The sequence below is a fragment of the Phycomyces blakesleeanus genome, assembly GCF_001638985.1.
Source record: "Phycomyces blakesleeanus NRRL 1555(-) unplaced genomic scaffold PHYBLscaffold_12, whole genome shotgun sequence".
Lineage (NCBI taxonomy): Eukaryota > Fungi > Mucoromycota > Mucoromycetes > Mucorales > Phycomycetaceae > Phycomyces > Phycomyces blakesleeanus.
Genome location: NW_017265145.1, coordinates 595,411 through 618,504, shown reverse-complemented (window position 1 = coordinate 618,504; position 23,094 = coordinate 595,411). Strand labels below are relative to the sequence as shown.

Below are 23,094 nucleotides of genomic sequence, written 5' to 3'. Positions count from 1 at the left end.
TACATCTGTATGGCTACAAGAATATACTTCCATTACAACAAGACTGACTAGGTGTAATCACTGATTAAACTATTTAAAAGTATCGATATTCGATATGTTTTTATAAAGATTCAAGAATTAAACAGGTGAATTGCCTGCAATATTTATATAATAATAAGAATAATAAGAATAATAAGAATAATAAGAATAATAAGAATAATAAGAATAATAAGAATAATAAGAATAATAAGAATAATAAGAATAATAAGAATAGTAATAAGAATAGTAATAATGATAATTGTAATAATAGTCGTCGTTTTTATTTTCTACTTACTTTCATTCATTCATTCATTCATGTTTGTTTGTTTGTTTGTTTGAAAATAAATAAATATATGGCCAAAATGGTCAAAAGAAAGGCACAATAGAATATTCATGGTTGTGAGGTTTAAGAAAGTAAAATGGAAGCATATGCAAGGGAGGGGTTATGGGCAAGTAAGACAAATGATATATTTAGGGAGTGGACGGAACACTTACGAACAGAGAATATACCCTTTCGTTTCGATTCCACCCAAGCTTCTCTTGGACCCTTAAAGTTGACCATTCAAACGTTGCTGCGATACTGAATAGGTACTAGAGCTTCCACTATGCTGCCTTGTAAACATATGTGAAAAACCCGGGGTATTTAAGTTGTTGTTTCCCGAGTTGAATGGCAAGCCAACCGAAGAATTTTCTGAGCTGGGGAACAAAGGAAGGTTGCTTCCAGATACCTTCTCATTATCTGTAACCTTGTTTGCTGACTCAAGAGATCTAAAAACCTCATCGTCGACATAATATGCCTTAAAAAGCATCTCGAGTACCTGCATGCGCTCTTCTACACGCGCCACTCGCTGCGATTCCGTTTCGTCTTCCAAAGTACCAAAGTCAGAAACACTGAAGCGTTGGTGAACAGGGTGAATTAAAGGGATTCCAGAGTCTGTCGTTTTAAATTTAGAATGAAGCCCACGTAAGAGTGAACGCTTCATATCACCAATCGACCAGCGTTGAACAACTCCCCAAGGAGATCTTGGACGATAACCAAACAGCCACGTCTGAACGGTAATCAATAGACCAAATATACCACCAACAAATCCAAGGGCATTTAATAGGGTATACATCTTAACCTCTCGATCAACAAGACTAGCCCAAGTGTTTGGAACAATGGTAATAAGTCCAAGGTCTGGGTGCCCAGATGTTACATAGTTTGGATTGCTTGCTTCTTGTCGAAAACTGGTGGTGATTTCGGGGGTTGAATTTGATAAGGGCAAGAAGCCAACATAGTTCCAGCCAACGTTTTGGAGGTAGCGGTGATCAATCAGATCATATCCAAGGGTGCTATAAGAGAATGGCTCGACAGTAAACACATTTTTCGACTGAATATCATTGCGCTCATTGGTTTGCCAATTGGACATATCCGATACAGAGAGATACGAAGGGATGTTGTCGCTTGGAATATTGTAGACGTTAACATTGGGATCCATCTCTTTCGGGTAAGCAGAAATGTGAATACGACCAGTAGCATTTTGGTCACCGAAGAAGGTGAAAGTTAGAAAAGAACCATTGTTGGCTCCCGAAGTTTGTACCAGCTGGAAATCATAAGGAGCTCTGAAGAGAAAACAACTGACAGCACCAAGATAATCTGCAAATACTGGTTCGAATATAGATGTATTTAGTTGCTGAATATATTTAGTGCACGAAACGCCCGTGTTTGTCTGACACAAAACACCGGTAGATCTAATGTCTGTGGGAGGGTAAACGGGAAATCCATCAAAGCAAAAGCGAACATCTTTGATGTATACATATTTGTTAGCAAAGTCTAAAGATAGTCATCTTATTGGTAGCTTATTATTGACTTACCTGGAACCTGCACGTTGCTTGCTGAATTTTGAATTCTTTGAGTTACATTTGGACTGTCGACTGCTTGCTTGATTACAAAAACCAAGAACATGGTAAAAATGAATAGTAGGATAATTTGGAAAATAATACGCGTTGTTTCAGCCCAGGCGGGCTCACCATTACTAAACAAATAGACAATCAAAATAATCATTATATATGAGCATACATTATCGTCAACAATTGAAGATTTCATACCGAGGTTTCCAAATGTCACCGTGTATCTTTTTACCCAGCCAGTTTACATAAGACCAAAAGCGCCAGAACAAGAAAATTATAATTACTACCAATATAATAGCAGCAATAGTGACCCCAGCAATAAGCCCTTTGGACATCTCTGAGGTGGAGTCCTTTGTAATAGACGAGAAGTCGTTGACCCATTCCAGGCTATTAAGATCCATTACATTGATGTCGTTGTAATAGGAATTTAGCGCAGATCCTAATTAGCAAAAATTTGTACAAGTAAATATACACAAACATACAATGATTCGTATACATTAATCAGACGTTACCAAATGAAACTGTCAAGTGTTTCCCGTCTAGTATACCAGCGGCAGCATAGGAGCGACGGGAGGGAAGTATTCCGTGCGGGGGAGGGCTGCTCCACGTCCATGTGTTGGTGTCCAGTATAGAAACTGAGTTAATATAGGCCTTAGTTCTTTGGTTGCCACCGTTATCACCTTTTGTAAGTAAGACAGGAAAATATGAGTGGGCGGTTTATGTAGATAATGTGATTTAAAGATTTCTTAGAGACTTACCACCAAATATAACAATCTTGTCATCTGAGGCTGTAGTTGTTGAATAAGTATATTTGAATAAGTAACGAACAATATTTATTGAGCCGAAGTGCTGTTACTTACTAACAACAGCATTGTGCATGGTACGTGGCGAAGTGTACATTCCATTCGAGTCCTTGTTTGTGGGCTGTATTTTCCAAGTGTTTGTATGTATGTCATAAACATGAATATTGTCCATTGGAGACAGCTTAGTAGTGGTTGGAGATGTTTGAATGATGCCACCAAGGATGACTAGCTTTCCATTACTAAAGTTCAAAGGGAAAAAAGTTAGAGCTATTAAGGTTTTATGCAGATCGTACACATGTATTCTCAATAGAATATCGGAATTGGTACCTGAGTAGAGAGGCTGTATGTGCGTATATGGGGGCATTAAGTCTGGCTAGCTCAGTGAACTTCATAGTGGTAGTATCTAACTCCCAAAAATCCCCAAAAATAGCACTCTCGTTTAAAGCTCCACCACAGATATATACTTTGTTATTTGGGCCTGCGATGGCACTAAAGCGCTGACGGTTTGGTGGTACTGGCAACGTTGTGTTGAGGTTTGTATTTCCCTCCCATGGATCCCAATTCCCAGTGCTGAAAAGAAATTTGTAGATTTGCATAGGGAGAAAAAGATTTTTTGTATTTTTTGTAACACCACCGATCAGGAACATAATCTCAGCATCATTAGACATTACAGCCTGGCCATAAGAATTGCCAGGTACACTGTTGTTTTGATGTATTTGGTGCCAGGTATATGTAGTCGGCATTTGTGTCAACATATACAAATCGGATTTGTAGTTAGACAGAGCATCCTCTCCTCCATAAAGAACGAGAGAGTTATTCCGTTGAGCAACGGCATTGCCACCCATAAAGGGAAGATTATTCATCAGATTTGGTACATAAAAATATGCATTGGAGGTAGTAGCTAGAAAAACCAAGAAGAATATATAAAGAACCTTCATAGACTATTATCCTCAATAGCAGCAAATAAAGACAGAGAGAGAAAATAAATAAGAATAAAATAAATAAGTTATAGAATGGGATGGTCGAGAAGAAGAAGCAGTGAATTCAAAGATAGCCACATTGGCGTTTACATTTTTTTCCAAAAAAAAAAGGGAACGCAGGATGAAGGGGTTTCTTAGTCAAAGATTAACTGTAAGTCAAGATGGATATTTTCTTAAAAGTAAATACATAAAGCACACACACACACACACACACATGTATATATATATATATATATATATATATTCCAATAACTATTGAGCCATAATACGCTGTTAGATATTACTTATTGTTAAGTAACATTCTCTTCTATCATATTATCGGTGCTAGAGTGCTTGGTTGACACGATAGAGCCAACTCCTCATTGTTCTCCTGCCTTCCAGCAAAAGAGATAGGGGTAAGAAAGGGAATTTGAAAATCAAGTAAGAGTCCAGCCATTCTCTAACAGGGTCTCCAATCAGATGGGCACATATCTTTCTTTATCGAGAAAGGTAGTTTTCAGTCCCTTTCCCCTTTTTTACTGGGACTGGAAACAAGGAGTCCAGAGACATTGAATCATGTCGACAAAAGCAACATCAATACACATGTAGAAGAAGCCTTCAACATATAAAAATGAAATAAAACACAGAAAATATTAAAATGTAACTACCTCTTGGAAATAAGTTAAGATAATGCTTTTCCAAAGTAAACAGCTGAGCTTATTGGAGCCCCCTTTCTCTTGAAGCAAATATTTGGCCAAGTGCACTATTTCTGTAGCTAGGGTTCGATTATAGCTTTTTATAGAGTCTATATTTTATTAAGCTTTATATAAATCTGTGTATTAATACTCTTTGTATTTTATAATGGTGCAAAGGTATATTATTCATGTTTAACATATCACAAGTTTAATAATATTGTGAGGCTGACATATGTTTTATATGATGTTATTAAAGAGAATGAGTAGATCGCATTCAAAGTATAAATAGCAAGAGATAGTCATTGTTCATCATAATACTGTAATTGACTTGGTAGTATTTGAGACTTATAAACTTACCTTGCAATATTATTATTTTCCCTACTATTTTTTAAAGAGTATATGTATGTACAGCATAAACCGTATGAGCCTCTATCATATATATAAATATACATATATCGAGTATGGCGGTTTATAATGATGATCAACTGTTGCCTATACATCATAAGCTAATAATAATAGACACCAAAAGAGTAATCGATAAACAATATGATCTTTTTAAATTGAGCGTTCCAAAATTTCAACCACAACTTTGACTATATGTAGCGATGTACAACTATATATTTTCAGCACTAGAATCATTATATGTCGTATTTCATATTCCAGCATGTACATTAGTACCAGCCTATTGAATAGCAGAGCCTAAGAATATACCCCTTGATATGTTTAGCTTGTGATCACAAACTTCTGCATATATTCATGACTTAAGTTTACTCTCGGTGTGAAACATAACCCGTTCTTTGCAGGATAGCCTCAAGAAGTCTACATTTGATCTTAAAATCACTTTTTCCATCATTATTATTATGGTTGAAAGCTAGTATAATAACTTACACAATTCAATATTTAAAAGCATATTTTCTTGATATGTGTATAGTATAGATATTATGCTTTATTAATATTGTTTTATATTATGTTGTAAATAAATATATGATTATAATTATATTGCTGTTATTATATACATGTAATGACCTTGTTGTTTATATCTAGTTATGTATTTTAAATGTGATTATGGCCGAATGTCCTAAGGGCCTCACCTTTAGCTACTCTTTCATCATTACAAGTAAGCCTTCCCAAAAAGCTTTCAAATCTTCCTTTAATTTTATCATGGAGTGTCGCTTTTGCTTCCTTATTTGACTTTTCTGCACCTTCTGATATAACGTGATTTCCGTTATTGTGTTGCTGACCTCGGGCATCGGCTATTTTCTGAGCGCGGCCGGTAGAATCTGCACCAGCACCAACGGCAGAGGGTATAACTTTCGGATCAATGTATGTCGCACGCGCTGCATCGTGAGAGGTATTTCCATATTCACCATACTTTCTATAGTCATCAAACTTGGGAATACGACTTTCATCGTTTCCTTGGCCGTAGTTGCTGTGTTGGGGTTTTTCTTTAGTTTCAGACTCTTGAATTTCTTCTGCTGTTTTTCCATTGCCATGAAGGTCGTTGTCCGAATCTCCGATATGAAATAGGTGACGCTCTGACTTATCAGAGTTTTTGTCTTTTCCATGGCCAGAAGTAGGATAATAGTTTTGGTTGGAAGCCATTGTGTGTAAGAAGTAAAAAGTATGAAATAAAAAAAAACGAGCAGAAATAACTTGAAATATTGGTGTAGACGTCAGAATTAATGCTTAAATGTGAATGGAAAGCGTAGAATTTACCCTATTTTGGAAAAATGATGGTAATGATGACGTTTTGTGCAATGGTAGTTTGTTACATTATATTTGGCACAGACATTTCAGAGTGAAAATAGCAGATTTTGAGCAAAGAAATAGAAAAAGTATATGATCATTACTCAGGGACCAGCTCCAGGGCTTTTATAAATAGTCAAAGACTCATTTCAATTTAGTGCAATAATATAATAAGAATAATTAAAAAAAGAGAAGTTCAAATAAAAGAGGCATGGTGATCGTGTTCGATAACTGAGCCTGAGCTATACAGTTACAAGAGTCTAATTCTTCTGTTTCTTGCTCTATTAAATAAATATAAGCCACAATCCATTCAGTTAACAGTATACTTACTTGGTCAGAGCCAAATCTTTCTGCTCTCTTTCTCTTTTTTTCTTCTTCAACAGGGTCCAACACAGTACTCTTGCCATTCTTCTCTATTTTACCCCCCTTCTGGGGTAATCCGAATCTCTCGGCTCTCTTCTTCAAGGTCTCTGGATCAATACCCTTTTACATGATATAATAAGCTTATTTTATCCAAACTTCTTACGTTTTTACAAATAATATTTTTTTTTTACCTTGGGGGCAACAGTCTTTCCTGTTTGTACTTTTGGAGTTTGTACCTTGGGAGTACTCTTGGAAGGCGAGGCAGCAGTCTTAGCTACCGCTACAGGAATTCCGAATCTAGCAGCGCGCAACTCTTTCTTTGCTTTTTCATCTAACTGAACACCAAATCTCTTTGCGCGCTCTGCTTTCTTCTCTGCCTCAGCCAATATCTTCTTTTCTACTTCAGACAGTGTTGGTGCTGGTGCTGGTGCAGCCTTGATAGTTGTGGGTGAAGGTACTGCTGGTTTAGGGGTAGTCTGAGCAGATTCTGCAACAGAAGCAGCCGCAGCAGTAGCATTAGTTGCAGTAGCAGTAGTAGCGCCAGGTTTTTCAAATGAAATAGGTGTGAATTTAAAGTGAGATCCTGGCTTAACAACTTCAACTGTCTCTTGTATTTGAGATATCTTGACCGAATTCTGCGTTGATGAAGCATCTGTAGTAGTTTCCGTCACTGAGATCTCGGTCTTTTCAGCCTGCGCCTTTGATTCATCTTCAACCGCGGTCAACTGCTTTGCGTCGGTTGTGCTGAATGATTTGAGATCGACATCATGAAGATCACTGAATAATAAAAAGATGTACACAAATCATAAGACTTTAATTGTAGTCGTATCTCAAAGGGATTTATGCTTACTCAAAGTTGAGTTTTGACTCATCAAAATCTTCAATGCTACCGAATTCAGCTTCAAGGGATTCAATCTCATACGTTTTCCGCTCATCATGTTTCATCAAACGTTCAATAAGCTCCTCCTTTTTGCCAGTGTGAGGAATGCCTTGCTTTTGCAAAAGCTCTGACATCGCGTGATAGAATGGTGAGTACGCGTTTTATAGTAGTTGACAAACTATGCTGTTTTATATTAGCAACATTTGGTAATCATTACCCTGTAACTCCTTCACTTTTAGATTTTTATATTTGTCGGCCATGGTGTAGAATCAAGATGAGAGGATAGCGGACGTAGCAAGTTCCATTTTTATTTTATTTTATTTGAGAAGGGAGAATGAGCGCGATTCAAAGTCACGTTATTGGATACTGTGCCTTTCTTAACATTCAAGTGTTTCTTTATTGATAAAAGTCCTCGTCCTTTACTGCAGAGTCATCTTCCTTGTAGATCTTAATGGTTTTATCAGCCTCACCAGTGATCAGACGAAGACCAGTCTTATCGAAAGTACTGCAGAATACACCTGCTTCAGCATCAAGCGAACCAGGCTGGACGGTTGTATCCATAGACTGGAAATTGTAACCAGATCTCCAATCATGAAAGCCCATGGCACCATTATCACCTAGAATCCAATTACTTCTGTGTCAGTTTTTCTATTTTTACTTTAAGCCAGCTAAGATTACTATTAGTTACCTCCTGAAAACACGACGCCGTCTGCATTGATCGATAGAGTATTGATGATGGATTTCCGCACGTTGTAGTTTTGCATAAAAGTGCCTTCGGGGCATTTCCAGCCCTTGATATTGTCAGCACTTCCACTTGCAAATCCGAATTCTGTAGGATGAAGAGCAAGTGCGCGAACACTCTTCTTATGATGAGTCAAAACACCCATAGTCTTTCCTGCCGCCAGATCCCACAGACGAATAGTGCTGTCCATAGAACCCGTAATGACTTGTGGATCAGCTTCCTGACATTTAACAGCGGAGACAGTGCTTGTGTGTCCAGAAAGAACGTGTACACACTGTTTTGTTCGCATATCCCAGACCTACACAAGAATACATACATAAGAGAACATATTTCTTTTTCTTTTTCTTTTTAAAGTACTTACTCTGGCCGTGGCATCTCGGCCACTGGTTACCAAAACATCGAGAGTTGGATGGAGATCAAGTGCATATACACCTGAAAGATGCCCATGATAATGACGGATAACCTTATTTTGTTCTAAATCCCAGCACTTAACCATCTTGTCCTCACCACACGAAAAGAGATAGGGGTGTCGCGGTGAAACAGCAAGACCGCGAACAGTACTGATGTGACCTGTCAATGACAGCTTAAGTGTTCCTGATGCCATGTCCCAGATCTTAATAGTACGATCACCAGCGCCAGTGGCAAACCATTTATTTCCTGGTTCTACTGCAACAGAGCGCACCCATCCAAGATGTCCACTGATGACACGCATCAGCTTCCACGGTGCGTGCCAAACTGGGCGAATAGTCTTTGCACGCGCACGACGCACAAGTGAACCTCCACCAGCTAAACTATCACCAAAAAGGTCCGAGAACTGATCCTTGGATCGCAATGCAACCACACCACCAGGTCCTTCCCTACTCGATTCCAATCAGTCATCAGCAATCTTAGCGATCCTCTCACGTACTTTGTTTTCTTCTCTGGCATCGATTGGATGAGTTTCTGTACAGAACTGTTTGAATCACCCTCGTCTCCTTCTGCATCTGTAACGGTTGTTTTTGTTGATTGTGCTGCTTGTTGTTTAGCTTTTAAAGCCTCCTTTTGTTGTTTGATCAGGGCTTCAGGTAAAGTGCGGACATCTTCGTATTCGTCATGAATCTTACTTGTCAGCTTGTCACGCTGACTTTAGAGGGTCGATCAAAACGTATGAGCTATCTCAAATGAGGAATTAATTGAAAACACATTTGATTTTACCTAGCCATTTCATCCATAGCTGCCTGATTATATGATGTCGTAAACAAAAGTCTCGTCTTTTTGGCCGATCCTTCAAGAATAGAGGTCATGTTTGCTAGCGTGTCATCGCCGTTGCTATTTTCCGATCCTCCCTTCATCGTCACATCATCAGTTGGAGCAGCACGCTTAATGTTTGCGGCTACCATTATTGCAGTCAAGCGAATTGAATGAAAAGTTTGGAGCAAAGATTGAGAAGACTAGCTATGCCAGACACGAGCTATATGCACCTATTTCTTTCTCGATTACATGACGTAGACATTTATTGAATGCCCGTTTATTCTTCATTTTCTTCAAGAATGATAGTTTTCAAGGTAAAAAAAAATCATTGAAACTATTTGTTAAAAATATGTTTAATTTTACGAGTCAAGAGAATATTTAGATAATTAAAGGTAGTACTGTAGATTTATTAGTGAAAGCTAGCCAAACATAAATGCAGTATTGGCAGGTAATGGTACAACTGAACACACACATACACGTATATATAAATGTGTGTGTGTGAATGGATAAGGGGAGAGGGATTTTACGGGATAACTTGCAAAATATATCATCCTTTAGAGGATAATGCAACAAGAGTCTTTTTCATCACCTCCCGCATTATTCTGCTTGAGTTTTCTGTCTCTTATTTGACGCATCAGGGCTGTGTAGACCTCTTCTACATTATGTCTTGTCTTGGCAGAAGTCTCTATGTACTGGCAGTTCCATTCTTGGGCCATGGAAGATGCTTCACTGGCAGTGACCTTTCTCAAATGAGCCAAATCTACTTTGTTTCCTACCAAAATGAAGGGAACCTAATAATATTCGTATCATAAAACCTCGGATCAGTTATTATTCTTTTTTAGGATCAGTTCAACTTACGGTATCATCGTCTAATACTCGCAGAATTTGGTCTCTGAATTCCTGGGTATGCTCAAGCGACTCCTGTTCGCACACGGAGAAGACACAGAGAAAACCCTCGCCAGAACGATAATAATTGTCACGAATCTGCAGGTTCAGTTCCAGTACAAGTTAATACACACACACACACAAAATGTTATTAACTTACGGCTGCGTATTCTTCTTGTCCTGCTGTATCCAAAATATCAACCTGGCATTCTTGCCCTTCTAAGACGACCTTCTTGCGATAGGCTTTTTTTTTAATAATAAAAAAAAAACTAAGATTAGCTACGAACATGATATTTCTAAATGTGTATGAGCGGGCTTAGTTGTCTTGGCGTTTATGGTTGAGATGAAAGGTGATGGCGATATAATCCTTGAGTTTACATAGATTAAGTCGATCTTCCCGGTGTTCATGCCGGAAAAGGGGTTTTTGATGGTATAATGAAGACATGACTTACAATCTGCCTTTGTGGGATCGTACTCTTCGACGAAATCGCCGTACATGTATTGGAGGGTCAATGCTGATTTACCAACACCACCCGAGCCAACCATGATGATCTTGTGAAGAGGAGGGGCTTGTTTTGCCTTTGCCATTTTGTAATATTATTAAGTAAGTATAAAGATGAAAGAAAGTTAAAGGAAAGGAGAGAAAGTAAAGGTGCCAGTAAGGCGGACAATGAAGGGTGCAAGATGAACCTTTCGACACACTGCCTTTTCAGGTACCGGGGCTGAATCTCTGCGTCACAAAAGAGCTGATTAGGGGGGTTGGCATGGTTATAAAAGAGAGAAAGAGAGGATACATATAAAGAAGAAAGATAGAAAGAGAGAAGCTCTATATCCATTAGCTCCTCGCTATAAAACAAACAGAAAATTATAAAGAAATCATTAAATACAATAACAGAAACAATAAAAAAGAGACTTGTTCAACTAATAACACATTCATCTGTCACCCCGTTTAGGCCTTTTTTTCCTTCTTTCGATCTTCGTCTGATAACTCGTTCCACTGCTTCTGGGTTCATAAGCTGTAGAGCAAGTGTGTGCGATAGTAGCGCCTGATTCTCACTCAGCGCCCGCTCTTCTTGAGGTGTCAATCCAAGAGCTTTCGAATATTTGCGAATATTCTCGGCTTGGGGATGATCTTCCAGAGAGAATCTCCCAAGACTCTGATCTTTTGCTAAGGGTATAGGCTTTACTGGTAAGCGCGAAATGTCTAGAGATCCATTTGGTGTCTGCTTGATATGATTGTATATTTTTGCAGAGAAAACACACTAGTGACCCTTTTAGGTTGAGTAACTTTTTTCTTTCCAAACGGGATATTCATAGTGTGCTTACGTCGTACGATGGCTGTTGTCCATTCACATTTGGAGGACACGAGAATGCATGATCCCGGCATGCTTCATGACACACCAGAGAGCAAACTGTTAAGACATACAATCAAATATTAGCCAATACTCAATTAGAGAATGTGCCACGTCAAAATAAATAACTACTTGCATATAAATGGTCCCGCCCAAACTCACCTTCACAGAACAGCTGTTTAATTTTGATAAGCTCACAACATACTTTACACTTGACAGCTATATTATGTAAGAAAAAGTTATTTTATGAGTATTAAAAGAAGACAGAAGTTGCACTTACATTTTTCACAAGAGGTCTGAACAAACTTATGTGTTTCTCCTTCTCTATCATGCCCGTCGCCTTGATCTGCCTCATATACATTTGTGATGGCTGAATTGGTATTTTTTATTGTTTCTTTCCCGTGCCTTTCCTTTTCTTCTATAAGCTCTTCGGACCCTGTATTGGTTTCTCTTTTGGGATTTTTGGACACATGAATAGATTGTTTCGACACTTCAAATGTCAAATCTTGACGCGCAAGATGTTGTCCATAATGAACAGATTGAGTTAGTTTAGCTCTACCCTCTGCTCTATCTCTAGTCCTCTGTCCGTTGTTTCGAATCCAGATATGCTCCTTAAGTTCTGTAGCTGTTGGACGATGGTCTGGGTTCTTTTGGAAACAACACAAGAGAAAACTATGCATTTCCTATTTGAATGGAAAAGGAGTGAATAAGAAAAATCAATCATACATTATAACAGCCAATTAATTCAGACCGAACCTCTGAGATGTTCTTTGGGATAGGCGGATAGTCGTCTTCTACTATGCGGAACATGGCAGACATTGAAATCAAATTGGCGTAAGGAGGTTTTCCTGTCGCTAGTTCAACTATAGTACATCCTAAAGACCTATACTCGCATAAAGAATAAAGTTAACAATACAATACAGTCGATGAATAAGAATGAATATGAAATGATAAAGGTACTAGCAGATTGTATATATAATATTTACCAGATATCTGATTTTGTCGAAGCTCCCTTTAGTTCAATGACTTCTGGAGCCACTACATTTTTAAGGCACGTTAGAATAAAATCAAATTACAAGTTAAATAGTCTCTTTTTATTTTTCTTGGCGTACACCTACTCCAGTTGGGGGTACCGGATACAGCTCCTGCATCTGCACATTTGATTTTCAAGTTGAGTGAGATACCAAAGTCAGTGAGCTTAACATCTCCTGTCTTAGTGGTCAAGATATTTGCAGCCTTGAGATCACAATGAACAACCTACTCATTAAAAAAAAACACCATAGAAAGTCCACTATTAGTAGCTAAAACAAATCTTCAACGTATCTAATCATTGTTTTTAAAATAGTTGCAAGCAATACCTCGTTGGCGTGCAGATACTCTAGCCCATTCAATAACTTGATAGAAAACGAGGCCACCAACTTCTCAGGGAATGCACCGAATGCCTTGAGAGTAGACATGAGAGAACCATTTTCTGCATATCTAATGTTAAGATAGTGTTAGTACTGTTAAATAAAGGTCTTTTTTATTTGTATAGTGAATGTAAGGACTTACTCGAGAATAATATTCATATGATTCTGTGTTTTGATAAAACCAATGTATTGAATAACATTGGTGTGAGATAAAGCCTTGAGAAGACTAACTTCTTTCTGGTGAAATGTACATGATGAGTATGTATTTCTTTAAAAAAAGTTCATAGTGAGTCCACTTGCCATGATTTCTTCTTGATCTAGTTCGCCATTGACAATCTTTACCCTCTTAACGGCTACAATCTCGCCTGTAGTAAGATCAAGGCCCCTAATAGATAATAACACGGTAAATATGAGTTTTTTTTTATCCAAGAGGTAAGCAGAAATACAATTCTCTGTAGGGACAAATATAAAGCCCCAGCCTTACCTGTAAACTGATCCAAACTGTCCTTTTCCAATACAGTTTCCCAATTGCTACAAGGAGAAGAAAGGGATTTTTTTTAAGCAAATGTCACTTTTTTTTTGAATTTTTACCAGGGATTTTGGGATCTTACATAGAGAGCATTAATTGAACCATCCTGGTTCTTTAGCGCGAGCTTTTCTCGTTCTTTGTCCATGTCTTTTACGTTCTCAATTGTTCTCTGGTACTGGCGGTCTAGCTTGTGCCCAAGGCTCCCTGTGTTCGCCGAACTCTCGGCATTGTCTCCCTCAAGCGGATAGTCTAACGATTGGCCATCTCTTGCCCTTCTGTGTGGAATAGTAACACTCTGTCGTCGAGGTTGACTTGGTCGCCTTGTAGATGGTTGACGGACATGTACTAGAATTTCCGGATGGTGTTCTACTGGTCTTGAATCGGCTGGATATTCCTGGGCACGACTGGAGACAGAAGATAAAGTCATTGGCGTTCTTAATGAAGAAGTTGATGTTGAAGTAGAAGAAAACATTGAAGAGCAGGAAGATGCTGATGATGATCGAAACATGCTTATACTGCTATTCATACTACTTTCATAAACCTGGGTGGAATTAGTCAAGAGAGAAATATCTGTCGAATGACGATAGGCCGGCGGGAGCAAGTTATCTTGACTTTTTTTTGAGCGTACTATCTGTTGAGAGCTAGGTTTGAAAGGTGGCCGTAGAGGCGATTTTGGTGGACGGGCAAATCCGAGGTGGATAGACGGCCATGCCGCTATATCGTCCGATTTTTCTCCTTCTGAATCTATTACGAATATGAGGATAAGTATCCTTGTTATTTCTTTACAGAACAAGATAGCCTTTGGGTGGCAAGAAATTTCTGCGGCTCACCCTGTATTTCTGAACAAGCTAAGTTTAACATGTTTTGTTTTGGTTGGAAGTCGGTTGATTTGTCTATATAACTTGTTTCTTTATCTTCAGGGCGCTTTCCGGATAGAGTACTGTACGAGGTAGGGCCATTGATTGTAGGTGCATGAGGGTCGTATTTTATAGACTGTACATCTTTATCTACTGCCATCATATCTCCTGGTAGACCCTTTTTCGGGAAACCCTCCTTTTCTGAGTTAGAGTTCTGCACATGTACTGAACTTATTGGTGGTAATTTTGTCAATGTGTTTGTATTTATATTTGTCTTTGCATGGATCTGTGCCAGACTCAACAAAGTAGTTACAACCTAATATATATATATATATATAAATATAAATATACATAGCATGTACAAGAGAATAAATAAATATAAAAAACAACAAGGCCTTGGTAAGTATATATTCGTTTTTCTCTTTTGTTTTGTGTCCGAGTATGGCGTCGTGGTCCAAGCAGTTGGGTTAGGTGTGGCGCTTATAGTATGTAAAGAGGAGTACGAGGGACTATAATGCAGGGCAAGTGACAGTTTGAAAAGGAAGGATTCATTACCATAGCCATATCTTTGGCTTCTAGCAAATCCGCAGTACCAAACAACTGGAATTCATTAAGACCTAACTAGTAAGTACAGAAAGAGGAAAGTGGAAGGGCTGGAGTGGTCAATATACGATTAATTTATCTCTATTCTAAAAGTACGCGATGGTGTACCTGACGAGCCCCTTGCAAGAAGCTTGTGATGTTATCCATCTAATTAGCCGAAGAAGAAGAAAAAGAAGAAGAAAACCCTTATTAGCCTAGAAAACAACAACAATACTATTGGGCCATTTCCGCTTTCAACGAGATGATTCTTACCTTGACAAACAAGAGGTTTTTTTGACCGACATGTTTCACTATCCCAGGGCGAATCTTATTTATGAGACTAAAAGTGATAAAGTAAGAAATTGGGGGGATATTTTACTCTAGATAATATTATCTACAAACTATCATAAGCAAATATTCATATCTTGTAGCCAATTATCACAAGAGGCGTTTATCAAAGTGTAAGAGAATTTGAAAAGTCTCTGCTTTTTTCTTTAAAAAAAACAAGTATAAAGAAATGACCCGAATAATTACTTAACTCCTTAATAATACAATTTGAAAGCAAACACCCATACACACAAATAAGTACTCACTTGCACAGATGAACTCCGTCTTTTAGACTTGTGTGTAGTTCGCCACTACGGATTGATAGACCTAGGCTGGTGTTTAAGAATGCTATTGCTTTGTCTTCATCCTCCTTTAATTGTTCTTGTCGTGATTTATCGTATACAACGTCGGTACTGCATTTCGACCGAGGTGTCGTATAAGCTGCAGCCATGACAGAAAAACAATCAGATTGCTTACAAGAGCAAGATTATTCCAGTTTGTGGAATTAATTTGTGCTTTTTTACTAATTTATATATATATTTATATTTATATTTATATTTATATATGATCGAGATCAATGGATCAATGGATCAATGGATCACACTAGCCACGGGATATTAAGGAAATATTAATCCAGTAGCATGGAACCAGAAAAAGATCAAGGTGTCTTACAAAGCAAACACTGAAAAAGATGAAGAAGGAACATAAGATGGTCAAAGGCGCCACGGTTCCTTATAATCGAGAGTTTGTGCCATTCTAAGAGCTGCAAACTATTTGAATCAGGGGAGAGGCATTATGATCAGCATCGGCCTCACTCCCTCTGATTTGAACCTCCCCCCATTTTGCCCACATCACGTCAGAAACAAAGCTGGCATTCGATATATTTATCAGACCATTGCACATTTATTCGAATAGTCAAAGAATGCAAAACTCTTTGTATATCATAGAACTACGTATATGCTCCACCTATCCACTTTAATTTACCTCCTAAAGAAGTATAAGGCTAACTACTCGTCAGATGCATGCAAAAAAAAAGAAAAGAAAAGAAAAGAAGAAGCACTTGGAAGATGCAGTGCATAGAATCACCTGTACAATTAATTCATTGCAATGGTTACTAAAGGAATAAATTCCACGAAAACAATTTTTTTTCAGTTTACAATTCCTCTAGTAAATAGTTGGTTCTCCTTCTAATACGGGAGACTTACTACTTAATCACCATAGTTATTTTGTATTTTGTTTCATTGTTTTATATTGATTGATATTGGTTGTGATCACACTTGCTATTCTTAAAAGGAAAATTGTCAAATCAAAAGACCCCAAAAAAACATGCTAGCTTAGATTTCAAGTTCTTTAATTTTTTGAAGAATAATTATGCAAAGCACGCGCAAACTTGCACCAGATTTCTTTTTTTATCTCTCTTTTTTTATTCCACTATGGTTAGCCGGTCTCTGACGTAGAGGTCCGGCAATCGGAGTCCGAGGAAGGCGTGCACCCCCTCCCCAATCCGCCTTTCTTCATCCATTCTACACTGCTTTTGAGTGTGTCGTAAAGAAGTCTAAACTAGCATATCCATACACACTATGGCTCCATTTTACGCAGCAAAGCCTGATAATGTTCTTAAGAGAGCCGAAGGTACCGCAAAAACCTCAAATATATGGCCAATGGATGGATTAATTAATTATAATTTATAGAGCTCGTTGCTCAAGGCCAGGAAGCCGCTGCATTGCAGGCCCTCAATGAGGTGATCCTCTCAAAGCGTTCCCGCAGCAGCCCTCTTAATGTCATGGAGCCAATGATGCTCAAGTACATTGAGCTCTGTGTTAACCTTCGCCAGGGACGCATGGTCAAGGAAGGTCTCCATCAATATCGTAACATTGCCCAAAACACCAGCGTTAACAGCATTGAGGTACGAGATGTTATAATCCAACGTACGATTCAACAAATTTACTAAAATTAAAGCACGCCACAGATCATCATCAACAAGCTTCTCGAGCTCTCTGAGCAAAAGGTTGCCGAGGCCCGTGCCAAGGCTGACCTTATTGCTGTCGAATCTATTGACGATCTCGAAGCATCTGAAACTCCCGAATCTATCATGCTTAGCACCGTCAGTGGCGAGCAGAACAAGGACAGAACCGATCGTGCTGTAGTAACACCTTGGTTGAAATTCTTGTGGGAAGTTTACAGAACCGTTCTCGACTTGCTTCGTAACAACGCACGTCTCGAAACCTTGTACCACACAGTTTCAAACAACGCTTTCACTTTCTGCTTGACCTACGCTCGCAAGACCGAATTCCGTCGCCTTTGCGAGATCTTGAGAAACCATTTCCAGAACGTCTCCAAATACTCTCATCAACCCCACTCAATCAACCTTAACGATCCCGAGACTCTTCAGCAATACCTCGAAGTTCGTTTCAACCAACTCAATGCCGCTGTCGAACTTGAGTTGTGGCAGGAGGCATTTAAGTCAGTCGAAGATATCTACACTCTCTTGACCACTTCCAAGCGCCCTCCCAAGCCCGCAATGATGGCAAACTACTACAGCAAGCTCACAAAGATCTTCATGGTCAGTGAGAACTACCTCTTCCATTCCGCCGCCTGGAACAAGTTCTCCACAATCGAGAGAGCTATCAACAAGAATTTGGCCGACGATGAACAGTCACGCATGGCTTCTGTCGTCCTTCTTTCTGCTCTTGCCATTCCTATCATTACTACCACCAAGACCCGTCCTGGATACGTCGAGGCTGATGAACACCGCATGTTGAAGCTCAACCGTCTGTCGATGTTGATGGGTCTTCCCCAACACCCCACACGCACAGGTCTCTTGAAGGAGGCCTTGAACAAGAATATTTTGGCCCGTGTTCGCCCTGAGATCCGTGACCTTTATAACATCCTCGAGGTCCAGTTCCACCCCTTGTCGATCTGCAAAAAGATCAACCCCATTATGACGAAGCTCTCCGAGGACCCCGAACTTGTCAAATACGTCCGTCCCCTTCACCAAGTCATCCTCACACGTCTTTTGCAGCAGCTCTCCCAAGTCTATACCACCGTAAAGCTTGACTTTGTTCTTAAGCTCGCATCCTTCCCCTCTCCTTACAACTATGATGCTGCCACCATCGAAAAGTTCATCATGAACGGCTGCAAGCGTGGAGAATTGAACATTCGCATCGACCACGTTTCCCAGAGTTTGATCTTCGAGACCGATCTTTTCGCCTCACCAAAGAGCACCGTTACTGAGGGCAAGCAGCTTCAGTCCTCGCCCTCTGACCTCATGCGCACTCAGCTCTCCCGTCTTGGTGTGAGCCTGCATGCTGTTGTTCAAATGATTGACCCCTCTATTAAGGAGGCAGCAATCAAATCCAAGCAGGAAGCTGTCGAGCGTGCCATTTCTGGTGCCGAGAAGGAACACCAGGAGACTCTTGCCAGAAAGAACACTATCGAGCACCGCAAGGAGGTTGTTGAGACAGAACTTGCTCGTCTTGAGAAGATCGCCGCACAAGAAAAGGCAGCAGCAGCACAGAAGAAGGCTGATGCTGAAAAGAAGCGTGTCGAGGAAGAGCTCCGTCGTCGCGAGGACGAGCGTCTCCAGCGCGTCAAGGAAGAGATCCAGCGTGATCAGGCTAAGCGTATTGCTGAGGAAATCAGTCTCAAGACCGGTCTTGAGCTGAAGCCCGAGGAAATCGAGGGTTCTGACGTCAAGGCTCTTCTCGATCTTAAGGTCTCCAGACTTCAGACTGAGCAGCGCGAGATGAATGACCGTCTCAAGAGCATTAACAAGCGTCTTGATCATACTGAGCGTGCCTTCCGCAAGGAAGAGATTCCCCTGCTCCACAAGGATTACGAGAAGCAGCAGAAGGCTGATCTGGCCTACTATGAGGCTGCTCGCAAGGCCGAGCTTATTGCTGCCAAGACACAACATGCAAAGGGTATGGAACTCAAGAAGCGTCTCAACCGCATTTTGGGTGATTACACGACATACAAGCAGAGGCTCGAGTCCGAACATAGAGAGGCTATCGATGCCCAGCGTCGTGAGATCGAAGCTATTATCGAAAAGGAGAAGAAGGAAAGAATTGCCCTTTACCGCGCTACAAAGGAGGAGATCGCTAAGGCTCGCAAGGCTGAAGAGGCTGAGCGTCTTAGAAGAGAAGAAGAGGAGGAGAGACTTCGTGCTGAAAATGAAAAGAAGGAGGCCGAGAAGCAGGCCCGTCTTGCCAAGGCTAGAGAGGAGGAGGAAGAGTTTGCCAAGAAGCGCGATGAGATTGCTCGCAAACAGGCTGAAAAGGAAGCTGAGATTGAGCGTAAATTGGCCTCCAAGCCTGTTGGAGCCACATACGTTTCTCCTGGTGCAAGAGGTTCCGGTTCGCCTCTTCCCAGAAGTGGTGGAGCATATGTACCACCATCTCGCAGAACTACTGGCCAGACTGCTAGCTCCGAGGCACCCAAAGAAGATGTCTGGCGCCGTGGAGGTTCCCGTCCTTCTGGTGATTCTGGCTCTGGGTCTGGCTCTGGCGCTGGTTCCGGTTCGCCTCTTCCCAGAAGTGGTGGAGCCTATGTGCCACCATCTCGCAGAACTGCCGGTCAATCCGCTGGTTCCGATGCACCTAGAGAAGATGTCTGGCGCCGTAGAGGTCAATAAGTGGAAGTTTATGTGTAGGTAAGACCACATACTTTAAAAAGCCTACACGCGCCACTTGACTTTACAGACTAAGGAATAAAGCATTTTTATAATAATTCACAACAAAACATTCATTTCATTCAAAACCAAAATACATGACCGATCATTAATACTAAATTCAGCGATATTAAGTGATTTTTCTTGAAGTGGGAGGAGGGAACCAAGTAAAGGGGGTTGTTGTTGTTTTTTTCTTTCTTTCTTTCTTAAAAAGGGAGTGGTATTCACCAAACCAAGAAGCTTTGGTTAGATAAAAAAAATGGCATTGTAAGTAAAGCAAGAAAAAGAAAATGGAATGATACGGATTATGTTCTACGATGTTGGGTGTACCTGATTCAAATGGTTTTTGGATTTAATCCGAGGGCATCCTTTTTTTTTTTAAAAAAAAAAGAAAAGGTTGCTACTGTCGTATAGGTACAAGGGGTATTTTTGTTGTTGTTTTGTTTTATTATTTCTCAAGTACCTTGATAAGGATTGTCATAAAAAGACTGAGAAAGCCATATGAAGGGATAGACAAGGGATTATTAAGGGGATATATATATATATATTAGAATTGCCAATAGAATTATTATCCATTCTTCAGGAAAAAAAAGTATCTGCAGGGAAGACCAAAAGGAAAATTAGGAAACGCCCCTGTTCATTTTACATGAGCTACAAAGATGATCTTACTACCCCCTTTGGTTACTTCAAGATCTCATCAGGGGAATGATATACTTGACTCAATGATGATACACAATAGATAAAGAAAGCACAGAGAGAATCTAGTCCAGACCCAAGATGGAGATATATACATACAAACATATGTATACATGTATTTATTTAAAATTAACGAAAAGGCGCGAAATATTAGATTTTTTTTAATTCCTTTTATATATATATATATATATATATATATATATTATCTTTATTATACTTATTTGATCAGAATTTCTATTCACAATACTATCACTGCAAAATAAATAAATGAGCAAGCAAATAGCCAAGAGTCTTTTGTGAAAAAAAGAAGAAGGAAAAGAAGGCATGTGTAGGTACATCTTGTGAATTTACAAACATATTTGAGGATTTCTTGAACAGTGAAATTTAGAGCTAGGCATGTGTATAAATAACATTTCTAATGATTTATTACACTGATCTTGCTCTCTCTTTTTTTTGTTATAATTAATAAACCATAAAATTCACTATATATATATACACAAATTTGCATGTCAAAGGCGAGAAATGATATTCGACTGTCAGAATTTCTCCCTTTATTAATTTTGAATGGTTTGGATTTCATGATATCTTGACAGTTGTCGCTTGGTTAGTTGTATAAACGCAATAAACCAAATGCCGGAATTTATCAGTGAAAAACAACAAAAAAGAGAAATAATCAGAATTGAAATACCCAAGTATCCTGACGAAATGAATAGGCTTTAATGGCTCCAAAACGAGAACCAATATACTTCTTAGGTATTGAAAAGGTGAAAATGAAAAGCTGTAGGCTGCCTTTCAAATATACTCAGTCTCCTTTAACACCACAGACCCGGTATCATAATTAGACTGCACTTTAGACCCCAAATAAACAAATAGATAGACTTTTTCCAATACATACACACAAGTGTCTAAAGCAAAACGGAGAATTTTAGGGACGAATGGATTATATCAAATGGCATAAAAAGAGTGCTTTCTTTCTCGAAAAGTAGTCAACATATACATGAATAAGGGTAAATCCATACCAGCAGAAAATATGTGTTATAAAGACAAGTTGCATTAATCAAGAATTGAAGCAAGTATAAAATAAGATAAACCGATGGATCTAGAAAGCGTATAACTTTAGTCATAATATTTCTTGTTGACAATGGACAACTCTTGTATCTATTTCATTCTTCTTCACCCCCTCCCCTCTCCTCCTTTCAAGAACCTCCGAATAAACTCCATATTCTCGACATCTGTCATATACAAACTACACACACAACAAAAGCATTTCTATATATATATATGTGTGTGTGTATGTATAAAATCTCCTGCTTTTTTGGTTTACTACTATATTCATCTTAATCAGTTAATGAAAAAATAAAATAAAATATCTTTGATTTTGATATCTTGAAATCTCCCCTTCTTTTTCGTTTGTCTTATCAACCGGACATAACAGTTAGCTATATTGTCTTTGTGCAAGGTAAAATAAAATGCAGGAGGCCCTAAGATCTGACTTGGTGAAATACAATTTACAGTGTGTCCGACTGTAGGTAGAATCGCTTTTGGGATTTTTTTTTATATATTTTATTTTGGTATTCATTTATTTGCAAGTAATACCAACTCCTATATCCCAATTTTTTGTCCTTCATTTCCTCTCTTTATTTTCTCGCTCATTATATTCATTAAAGTTCTGCTATATGAGCTCCAAATGTGCTTACCTGATTTAGATACACACGCTGTTAGATACCCTGTCTGTAGATAAAAACAAATGTAAAGGGTGAAGGGTGTGGGAGCTAACCTATCCGTTGGTCCTCCGGGAACAAATCTTTCAAAAGGAAGCAAGGGCCGGTGGTTAGAGAGGTTGTGATCTACTTAATAAAGTCGCCATGTTAACCAAAAAGGCCGGTATAGGAATGAAACCTGTGAATGGTCGGAAAAGTACAGCATTATAAGCTTGAATACATAGTACTTGCTTTACCCTTGTAACCTTGAGATGAACCTGAGAAGCATATCTTTTTTCTTTTTTCATTCAACAATTGCCACCCTATTTTCTCCTAACTTTTCCACACACATACAACCCCTTTTTGGGAACCTCTTTATGAGGATGAGGTTGTCGTCGAATGGGATGTCTCCCCGCTCTACTTCATCATAACCGAATCGACATTCCCCCCAAGCGAAGACCATCGCTCCCAGCAAGACAAAAACAAAAAAAAAGAAAAAGAAAAGAAAAGAAATGCCCCCCTCCTCCTTCCTCCGATCCTTAGCCTTTAACCCCCAGATCCCTCCTTTCTATTCTTTCTCTTTTACTTTCTACAGTTCCCTTGTTATTTCTAACATTAGCATTCCTTTCTTGCATAGTAATCACCCTTTCGTCTTTATACATTTTTTATTTTTATATTTATATTTATACATCTATATCTTTTGGTATTTTCCTGACTATTTCCAAGCTGCATTTTTGTTTTTGTTATTTGTGCAGTCTCTAT

At 39.1% G+C, this 23,094-nt stretch overlaps 6 protein-coding genes across 6 annotated transcripts; all 6 read right to left on the bottom strand.

The window, feature by feature from the left end:
* Nucleotides 1-566: 566 nt before the first annotated feature.
* PHYBLDRAFT_169107 (hypothetical protein) lies at nucleotides 567-4,275 on the bottom strand (the record flags this gene model as incomplete). Its single annotated transcript, XM_018436007.1, has 9 exons — nucleotides 567-1,801; nucleotides 1,873-2,033; nucleotides 2,107-2,347; nucleotides 2,421-2,588; nucleotides 2,667-2,696; nucleotides 2,769-2,950; nucleotides 3,039-3,612; nucleotides 3,644-3,660; nucleotides 4,211-4,275. The coding sequence occupies 9 exons, from the start codon at nucleotides 4,273-4,275 to the stop codon at nucleotides 567-569; spliced, it is 2,673 nt and encodes an 890-aa protein (XP_018290887.1).
* An 844-nt stretch (nucleotides 4,276-5,119) lies between these two features.
* On the bottom strand, nucleotides 5,120-5,985 carry PHYBLDRAFT_78003 (hypothetical protein; the record flags this gene model as incomplete). The annotated part of the gene is made up of 3 exons (XM_018443323.1): nucleotides 5,457-5,985; nucleotides 5,254-5,280; nucleotides 5,120-5,205 (listed from the first exon to the last, which is right to left on the bottom strand). The coding sequence occupies exons 1-3, from the start codon at nucleotides 5,965-5,967 to the stop codon at nucleotides 5,120-5,122; spliced, it is 624 nt and encodes a 207-aa protein (XP_018290886.1). The 5' UTR covers nucleotides 5,968-5,985.
* A 219-nt stretch (nucleotides 5,986-6,204) lies between these two features.
* PHYBLDRAFT_187204 (hypothetical protein) lies at nucleotides 6,205-7,630 on the bottom strand. The gene is made up of 5 exons (XM_018439347.1): nucleotides 7,572-7,630; nucleotides 7,325-7,481; nucleotides 6,666-7,251; nucleotides 6,442-6,594; nucleotides 6,205-6,392 (listed from the first exon to the last, which is right to left on the bottom strand). Exons 1-5 carry the CDS (start codon nucleotides 7,612-7,614, stop codon nucleotides 6,372-6,374), a joined length of 960 nt encoding a protein of 319 aa, XP_018290885.1. The 5' UTR covers nucleotides 7,615-7,630; the 3' UTR covers nucleotides 6,205-6,371.
* Nucleotides 7,631-7,750: 120 nt separating this feature from the next.
* Nucleotides 7,751-8,838, bottom strand: PHYBLDRAFT_113036 (hypothetical protein; the record flags this gene model as incomplete). The annotated part of the gene is made up of 3 exons (XM_018428323.1): nucleotides 7,751-7,971; nucleotides 8,043-8,394; nucleotides 8,458-8,838. Coding segments are annotated over 3 exons (954 nt in total), but the record flags the coding sequence as incomplete, so codon positions are not given.
* An 863-nt stretch (nucleotides 8,839-9,701) lies between these two features.
* PHYBLDRAFT_177636 (hypothetical protein) lies at nucleotides 9,702-10,850 on the bottom strand. The gene is made up of 4 exons (XM_018437910.1): nucleotides 10,664-10,850; nucleotides 10,372-10,454; nucleotides 10,185-10,310; nucleotides 9,702-10,117 (listed from the first exon to the last, which is right to left on the bottom strand). The coding sequence occupies exons 1-4, from the start codon at nucleotides 10,797-10,799 to the stop codon at nucleotides 9,881-9,883; spliced, it is 582 nt and encodes a 193-aa protein (XP_018290883.1). The 5' UTR covers nucleotides 10,800-10,850; the 3' UTR covers nucleotides 9,702-9,880.
* Nucleotides 10,851-12,150: 1,300 nt separating this feature from the next.
* Nucleotides 12,151-13,497, bottom strand: PHYBLDRAFT_100991 (hypothetical protein; the record flags this gene model as incomplete). Its single annotated transcript, XM_018427616.1, has 8 exons — nucleotides 12,151-12,246; nucleotides 12,320-12,446; nucleotides 12,550-12,601; nucleotides 12,682-12,820; nucleotides 12,922-13,042; nucleotides 13,115-13,205; nucleotides 13,269-13,357; nucleotides 13,457-13,497. Coding segments are annotated over 8 exons (756 nt in total), but the record flags the coding sequence as incomplete, so codon positions are not given.
* Between the last annotated feature and the right edge of the window lie 9,597 nt (nucleotides 13,498-23,094).